This window comes from Eutrigla gurnardus (assembly GCF_963514095.1).
Source record: "Eutrigla gurnardus genome assembly, chromosome: 20".
Taxonomy (NCBI): domain Eukaryota; kingdom Metazoa; phylum Chordata; class Actinopteri; order Perciformes; family Triglidae; genus Eutrigla; species Eutrigla gurnardus.
Window position 1 is genome coordinate 12,409,376 of NC_139931.1, and position 9,250 is coordinate 12,418,625.

At 41.8% G+C, this 9,250-nt stretch overlaps 1 protein-coding gene across 1 annotated transcript; it reads left to right on the forward strand.

The window, feature by feature from the left end:
• The first annotated feature begins 3,588 nt into the window (after positions 1–3,588).
• Positions 3,589–9,175, forward strand: tmem98 (transmembrane protein 98). Its single transcript, XM_084038109.1, has 7 exons — positions 3,589–3,708; positions 5,892–6,130; positions 6,465–6,596; positions 6,945–6,978; positions 7,060–7,175; positions 7,271–7,330; positions 7,694–9,175. Exons 2-7 carry the CDS (start codon positions 6,000–6,002, stop codon positions 7,893–7,895), a joined length of 675 nt encoding a protein of 224 aa, XP_083894235.1. The 5' UTR covers positions 3,589–3,708; positions 5,892–5,999; the 3' UTR covers positions 7,896–9,175.
• The last annotated feature ends 75 nt before the right edge of the window (positions 9,176–9,250 follow it).

The window sequence follows — 9,250 nt, forward strand, 5'->3', positions numbered from 1 at the left end:
AAGCATTACCGCCCCCGCAAAACACATGAGATGGGCATAGAGAATACAACAGGGGGTACATGGACTTTTCTCCCTGCAGACTGGCCGGTAATATTTTCCAATGTATTGTTGGAGGAGATGACAATCATTTCTTTTTTTTGTTTCATGTTTTAGTCTCAGCGCTGTTGGGGTACAGCCTTGACTCATACAGGAAAATATGAGAGAAGGAAGTCAACCAAGGTAAACAAAAAATACAAAAAAACGTGATTACATCTGAAGGCTGAACCCATCGCTTTAATATAAAGTGGTTTATGAAGGCGTCCGACAAAATAAGGTGAAATAACACCGCAACAAAATTGCTCAAGTTGATTGATTTTCCACTCAAACAACCACACCTGCCTGGTGGAGGGAAGTACGAGTGTGTAGCCTGCCACTCTGTAAACATCAGGCATCAAACACAAAGACTGTCATCAAGCCCCGACAGTGAAGAATGGTTCCCACTGTTTCTGATTTAAGAGACGGCGAGAAATAGATAACTCATCAGAGTGCTGCTCCAGATCCACAGCTTTTCAAAAGGTCAACCTCAGCCATCTGTTAAAGACCGATCCCCCCCCCCCCCCTCACACGGACACACTTATGTGTAAACTCCCCCACTGCCTGTGGAGCTGCACATGGCCATGAAAGGCCACGGGGACTGTGAACCCACCCTCCACATCGGTCAGTCAAAAGGCAGACGGCCCAAAGAACCGGTGATCTATATTCCAATACCTAAGAAAAATCTGAATTAATTTCCGTTTCGTGTTTAAGAGCACAGCTCCACAGATTATGTTTTAGCTCAGTCTGTCATTTTTCCATCCACGCTGTGAAAAGCTGCCTGGAATAATGGGGAAATCAAATAAAGAGGAGTTGTGAGGAAGCCATGCATCATTTACTACCTCCTGTCGACTGCAGCGCCCAGCAGCTGGCACACCAGTTTGTCTAGCACAGGTTGGGAGGAGACAACAGGTGGACATTTCTGTTAGGACTCAATCCATTGGCTTTAATTACGGCCGCTGGACAAAACCCGCCAACATTCTAGCTGCTGCTTCTGTAAACCGGCAGTCAAACATCACGTTCAAGAAAACTCCACCTGTTTGTTCTCCAGCAAACAACTGGCTCGTATGAAAATAAATGTTTACTGGAACATGGGAATTTACAGATTACCGTCTGCCACTCAGTGGCAAGAATATCTACAGATTTTTATTTGAATTGAGCAGAAATGTCATGCTTTTCATGCGTTCCTTCTTTGCATTTTCAAGCAGTTTTATTTGTTCACTCGTGCCAATTATTAAATTGCTGCTGCCAAAAGTGTCAAACGCATCACTTCCTGGGTGTCAGAGGACTTATATGCGGAAAAACAAAAAAGCTTTCATGACCTGGGAACTGGCTGCTTGAGGCTACTATTTTCTGCAACCTTATGAAAGAAAAACAAACCAATCTGTCATGTATAAACTTTGTTTGTCAGTAAACTCAGTGTAATGCAGGGAAGACTTTCCTCTACAGCTCCTGGACTCCTGACAGCCACCTCCACAGCATCAAGTACAGTTAATGGTGCAATTACAGCTTGGCAGGTTCACTCTCAGGAGGAATCGACTGTTACAGGTGATTAGCGCTGCTGCTCTATACAGCTACTGGATAACACTCATCTTGTTAAACTAGTGCCACTGCAAAGCTCTGGCCGTTGATAAACAATAAGAACCACATGTTTGAGCAGAGAAGAGACGAGGGGACTGAGTGAAGTTTCCTTGTTGGAGAACTCCTGTTACATGAGAAGAAAGATAACTAACTGCCCTCAGGCAAGGTGGATGAAAGGGTAGATGCCTGTGAGAGCAGCAAATACAGAAATTATTTATCATGATGGTCGTGACGTCGAGTTGAAAAGGGGTCTATACGTCTGTCCTCAATTCAAGCTCACGCTGTTAAATATATTTTTTAGTCTGGGATCCATCCTAGTGCTGAGTAGAACTTCAAAGACATGCTCCAGAAAGCTGCACAGACGCACCTAATGATGCATCACTGTGATTGGCAGGACGGCTCAGACATGAAGCAGGTTTTGCAGGCTCTGCGCTCAGGTAGACTGCCTTTATGCTGGATTCAGTTGAAGATGGGATAATTATCTCTGCTGGTGGCATATTGATTTGCTCCAACAAAGTGGAGCACGCACGGAGAAGTGGATGTTGGACATTACTGAATGGAAAGAAAAAGGCACCAAACTATCAGCAAGGGTCTTACCGGCCACGGCTCCAGAGTACGACCATTTTGGACGCACGTGCGCCCAAATGTCAGTGAAGTGCGACTATTTCCCTTGGTCGCACTGGTACTAACAATTAGCTGGGCTGTTTATTTGTGTAGCAATTTTTTCCCCACAGCATACAGCGAAGAAGAAATACCACGGTCTGAGCCAATCAGAGGCCGATAAGGGCGGGCCTTCGTCTTTGATTGGCTCTGACCCCGGTCTCTTTTTCGCTGAATGTTTGTGAGGAAAAGTAATCAGGCGGAGTGACTTGAGCGTCAAAAATGAAGACGTCACTGTCGATAGTTTTTTTCTTACAGAAAACAAAACATTTAATACTGCTTATAATATCACCAAAGACGAGCATTTTAAGTTTATTTTTAAACAATTTAGGTTATTTTGATTTCTTATTTGTGTTGAGATTTAAACAAAGAAAACACATTTATCTTATTTCTTTTTTTTTCTTCTTATCTTTATTTCTGTTTATAGTCATTGACCGAACTCTTAAGGCATTATCAGTGTACAGTATATGGGAACTATAAAGAAAAAGTAAAATAGGTGTATTATCGCGGTGCCAAAAAGCGCACAAAAATTGCAAAGTTGAATTATATGAACACCAAGCTGATTTATATTGATGATGATGATGATGATGATGATGATGATGATGATGATGATGATGATGTATTATTACAGACTAGGTACCTGGCAGTTCATAAACCTTTAACAGCTGCAACATTAAAGTGGTGTACTCATTAACGACACAAAAATTAGAATCCTGCAATATATGTATTATTCTAAATACTATTATTTTTTTGTAATAACAAAAACCCTCTGAAAGTGAGCATACCAAAAAGTACTTTACTTTTATATTTTGTGTTAAATATTTGCACTTATGTTTAGTCTTTAATGCAGGACTTTTACTTGTAATTGACTCAAGTAAGAGATATGAGTAGCCTTAATCTTCCACTATTGATAATATCGTAGTGACGTCATATTTAGCATTAGCATTGGTTTGTTAATTTAGCCATTTACTCCATGCAACTCCAGCAGCGTCATACAGCAGAAAACACTCAACGTTGACAGCTGTGACTTTACCTTCTCCTCTGTGACGATGTCCGAAGGCTGTGGCGGTTAGCGTGCGCCCCCTAGCGTCAACTGTATCCACCTGTGTGTCATATTCGCATAACAATGTGGTAAGCATAAACAAAGATGGAAGCGAGAGCGCGCTTTACGCACGCGGCTCCTGGAGAGGCGCGTCTACCCACGCGCAGATGAAGCTTCAGGGGCGCGCGCCGGAGGGTCTTAACAGAAAAGTTTGATCATCAGTCACCGACAGCTTCAGCTCAGGCGTGCGCGTTCACGCCCCCAGATTTGGAGATGTCGGTGCCTTCTCCGCGCGCCTGGTGGCGGAGAGAAAGGTATTTTGTCTCCTAAAAGGAATCCAACAAAATGTTTTGGTAAGTAATCGATTATTTCTTTGCTTCATTCAAATCAAAAGTGTTGTTGGGTTAAAAGTAAGTTCAGAAATGTTCTGGAAGTTTTCAGTAAGCATATTTTCGGATCGTGATGTTGGTGTCGATACTGTCCGTGTACGACAGCGAAAAACTTTCAAACTTTACTTTTAACTGCTGGTGTTTCTGCTTCATATTGCCCTAAGCTGAGGGCAAATAGTGAACATGGTGAAATACAAACTTTAGTTATAGACGCTTTATTTAGAACCTGTTTAGTTTCTCTCCGTCACATTGCAGGAAGGGACTTAATAATAGTGTTCTATGAGATCCAGGCCCCCCTTTTTCTGTGTCGAGACCCTCCACACATCTACAGACCTGCATGTGTATTTTAAATGAAAGCACACTCACACACACACTATTTAACCAAAGGGGTTATTTTATCATATGTATTATTTTATTATGTTATTTATATGCGTTTTTTTCACGTTTTAGTGTATTCTTTTTTCAGGAACTATTGTGTACAGCAGGTTATTTGCAGTCATTATTTACTTTAGCAAAGCTATAACCAACAAGAAGTAAAAGAACAGAAGTATTAGCCAAATGTACTTAAATAATCTATTTGAACTGCTTTATATAATGTTGTTTAGTCATATTTAGAGAAAAAAGGTCATGCAAGCAGACCATAAGTTAGTTAGTTAGTTTTCTTTTATTTAAAAGCTGACTTTGGACAGTAACTAAAGCTGTCAGATAAATGTAGTGGAGCATATGTTAAAATCAAGTGTTTTGTTTGTAAAATTGTGTTGTGAAAAAATGACTAAAGCTGTTAAATATAGTCCAGTAATAAGTACAACCTTTCCCTCTTAAATGTTGTGGAGAAGAAGTATAGAGGAGCAGAAAATGGACATACTGAAGTAAAATACAGGAAGTAAATGCACTTACTTAGATTCTCTCAATGACTCCACTATTGGTATGTTAAAGATTACCAGTATGTTCTCAATCAGCAGTAAGGCTTAGGCTTTAGGGGAAATGGTCATTTTCTGTATCCCAAAAACACCTCCAATCATTAACCTTTGTGTGTATATTGTATTTTAGCAGAGTCATTTCAAGACAAGAGAAGGGAACCAGAACGGTGTTGGAGCAGCAGAGACAGGAGAAAGCTCTGTGTGATACGGCGGGTGTAGCACAAAATAATCTGATTAAAGAATTACAGCATTCCATGGCAGAACCTCACGTAATCACACAGGCAAAGAAATGCAGGTTTACAATGTTGTAATGTTGAAAGTTCAGCGTCTCTGTGGTCATGTAACAGCACACAAAAAAAGGTCTCTCTGCCTTATAAATGCTATGCCTAATTACAAATCAATTATACCCTACTGCACCTGTCTGATTAGCCAATGACGGCTTTCCTCCAGAAAGTTTACACACATCCACTGTAAGTGATCAGGTGGGGCGGGACGGGTTAATGAGTGACTAGACTGGCCAGAGGGCACGTATGCTTTACACTCTAAGAGAGAGGCTAAATGCGGAAACATGACACCTAAACTAAACTACAGATGATCCAAAAGCAATTCAACCGGGACTGAAAACATCAGATGGTGAGAGCTTTTGTTCTGGAGTTTTTGTTCTGTTGAGGTTTAGACTACAGGTTTACGTGTGTGTGTGTGTGTGTGTGTGTGTGTGTGTGTGTGTGTGTGTGTGTGTGTGTGTGTGTGTGTGTGTGTGTGTGTGTGTGTTGTTGCTGGATCTGCTAATCAAAGTGGGAAATGTTCACACAGTTTTGTACAGTTTTGGACTCTGTGGCTGCTTGTTAAAGTTCAATAGAATTAATATAGTGTTTGTTTTTGGTTGCTGTTGCCTCAAATCGGATTTAGGAAAAGAAAGTCTCTGTATAGCAAACACTCCGTTCTCATTACGCTGCCTGATGTGCAAACAACGAACAAGTGAACTTGTGCTGATCTTTGTCAGACAGGAACAGTTTGTGTGTGCGTTGTAGGTGTGCCACAAGAAAAAAACAAAAAGCCTGCTGATTGTGTTCTCCTCTCCATTGGCTCGGAGGGGAATCTTTCCAACTAAAGTGGAAATCAGGGAGATTGCCTGCAGAATTATCATCAAGTATAGTAATACTTTCACTCCTCTCTGGTTTGATGTCGCCTAATCAGACTCAACCCACTAATGACTCTCCTCGACAGATGAGCGGCCGTCCATAATAGAGCTCGGACAATCAGCCCACCCTGATTTGGACCCTCTTCCTCTTGAACAAGTTGCTGCCTGCAGCCGCCGTGGCAGCCGTAGTCGCCATGGAGACAGTGGTGATCGTGGCCATTGGGGTGTTGGCCACCATTTTCCTGGCCTCCTTCGTCGCCCTGGTGGTGGTGTGCAGACACCGCTACTGCCACCCTCACCACCTGCTGCACCACTTCGACTCCAAGTCAGTGAATCAATACAAAGCTCCGAAATCTGTATGAGTTTTAACTGCTGTCAGAATTGAAGGTTGTATAATGTATAAAATATGGATATTATTGGTCCGTCACATTCTCTGCACAGCCTATGTACTGTTTGATACTCTTTAAGTATTAACATCTTTAGGATCACTTTTTAAAAAATTTAATTTCACACCCAGTACATCAGTACTTACACCTCGATTGCTTTACTGGTGCAACTTCACCCATTAAAGACGTACAATAATCAGTTCACTACAGCCAATTTAAAGTGGTTGGTAATCCAGCCTTGCTTCCTCTGCCTTCCCCGTTATGTTCTCACAGACCCACAGTGGATTTGATTGGCGCCATGGAGACCCAGAGCGAGCTGTCGGAGCTGGAGCTGGATGATGTGGTCATCACCAACCCTCACATCGAGGCCATCTTGGAGAACGAGGACTGGATAGAAGACGCCTCGTACGTTTACTGGTGCCATTGTGGCATGACATAAGTTTAGAGTTTTATTTATTTAAGTCTTAATGCTACTACCAACTGTATTTTGTACATTTACGCAAGTTCTACAATTTAGAGGTATGACTCGCCGCAGTGTTTTGAATTTGAATGTAGTACCGTTTTGGCCACATTCTTACATATGGCACCTTTAATTTAACTATATGATAACTTAAACTGTGTATTAATAGGATAAAATGAATGCAGGACTTTTACTTTTAACAAAGTATTTCTACACTATTGCTACTTTTACTTACTTCAGTAAAATCATTTTAAAATAATTCTTAACTAATTCTGTGAATGTTTCTCCCACAGTGGGTTGGTCTCTCACTGCATCTCAATCCTAAAGGTAACTTTTTATTTGCTTCTTGAGTCCAAATTGAATCTATTTTTATTCAGCGATTCTAACACATACTATTTCCACATACAGATCTGCCACACGTTGACTGAAAAGCTGGTTGCCATGACAATGGGTTCAGGGGCAAAGGTCAAAGCTCCCGCAAGCCTGAGTGACATCATCACTGTGGCCAAACGCATCAGTCCTAGGTAACGTGTATAGAGTTCAACACATCTCACTATGAACACGTTACTACCTAACAGGCTAACCTGTCGTCCTGCACGTCCTCACTGTCTGCTCATAGGGTGGATGACGTGGTCAGGTCCATGTACCCTCCTCTGGATCCGATCCTCCTGGACGCCAGGTAATCACATTCATATTACTCATTTAAAAGAGACTTTGTATGACTTTGATAGCTTAATGCAAAGACCTACGACTCAGATTGATGTGTAGAGACCACCGACTTGATTTATACATAATGTATTATCCCTTTATATAGGAAGATAGGAGCAGTAAGATAAAGGTGAGGCGTCACAGAAACTCTGAATTTTTCATAATTTAATCAAGTCGAACTTAAGGTTCAAGCAATCCTTCATGTAGCCCATTTTAAGCCTGTTTTTGCTTCATTTTGAAAAGCTTTTTAGGAATTATGTGCTTTTCATCCAGCCGCAACAAAAAAAAAAAAAACGGTTAAATCAAACCCATTTGTTCTTTTCTTTCTCCTCAGGGCCACCGCTCTCCTCCTTTCAGTCAGCCACCTGGTGCTGGTCACTCGCAACGCCTGTCACATGTCCGGCAGTATGGACTGGATCGACCAGTCGCTCAACGCGGCGGAAGATCACATGGTGGTTTTGCGTGAGGCGGCGCTGGCTTCCGAACCTGATCGATGCATCCCCGGAGCCGACGTACAGAGAGAACAGGCCATCTAGACATCGAAGCACAGATACTGGCACAAAATACAATAAGCCAATTGTATCCATGGGCTTCTGTACTCAATTGATACTTAAAAAGGCACATGTTCTGCCAGGCAGTGTTGAAAAGACGTGCTTCCCAATTTCATCATCCTGTCCAAATTAACAAGGACACTTGAGAAGGCTGTGCTGATGGATGCAGGGACTTGACTCTGTTCCTCATTTTCACATCTCACATGAAAACAAAAAGAGACCCTGGAAATTGTTTCGGTTTCATATTTTCACCAAGGAGTGCTTGAGATAACTTTGCATTCACTACACCCACATAGTATTATCTGCAAAGTAGCATATGTCACACATGCAGATACAGGTGTTTTGCTTTTTGGATGTAACCGTACAGCAGATCTTTATTAGTGTTGGTCTGTTTAAACTGCCTGGAAGGGAAAGGCTTTTGGAAATTACCTTCTCTGGTGCGCCATCACCCAGCGGTGGGCCTAAATCCAATCTCACTAGCACTGCATAGTCACATGGAGGCTTAGTCAGCTAATCCATTCCGAGGAAAATAACATCCAGTTAGCCAGTGAACCCAAAGGGGCTCCGACTCAGCGGACCAATGGAAGACTAACCCGACTTATTTACAATGTGTGGGGTCGTCAGCGTGATGTTGTGAAACATCCCTCAGATACTCTTATGCTGTTAGAAATAGCCGGCCTGCGAGTTGTAACCACACATCAGCAGTAGTTTCAGCCACATCAGCAGTAGAGAGAGAGTTTCTGCCAGTTGAGTAATGCCCTTCTGTCCCATTGCTGCATAGCATTATGATTAATTGAGGCTGTTATGGATGGAGAAGCATCGCTTTGGTCCAAGCTGAAGTAGCTCAACATCCACTCGATGGATTAGCACAAAAATGTGGACAGACGTTGATGGTTCCCAGATGATGAATCCTAAAAGGCTCTGGTTGTTCCCTTTACTTTGCTCTAGCGCCACCTGCAGTTTAACACTTGTGGTTGACCGTCTCAACAGCTTGGATTGCCATGACATTTGGCCCAGATAATCAAGTACTCCACAGTATACATCATAATTACTTTGGGGATCAATTTTCATATAGTGCCAGTTATTTTTTTTAATCAAATGCCTGCAGAAAGACTTTGTGTTTAGGGCTAATTAGCATGTGTCAGCATGCCAACACACTAAACTAAGTTGGTGATCATAATAAGCATGTTTGCGTTGAGCTTGAGTACAGAGCTGCACAATTGTAGAAGTCTCATTTCTCACCGGTATGATTTCAAGAAAGAATTAACAATAAATCCTGACAATTCTTTTTTTTTTTAAGCAAAAATGTACAATAGCTGCTGTTTCTATTTCAATTCCTT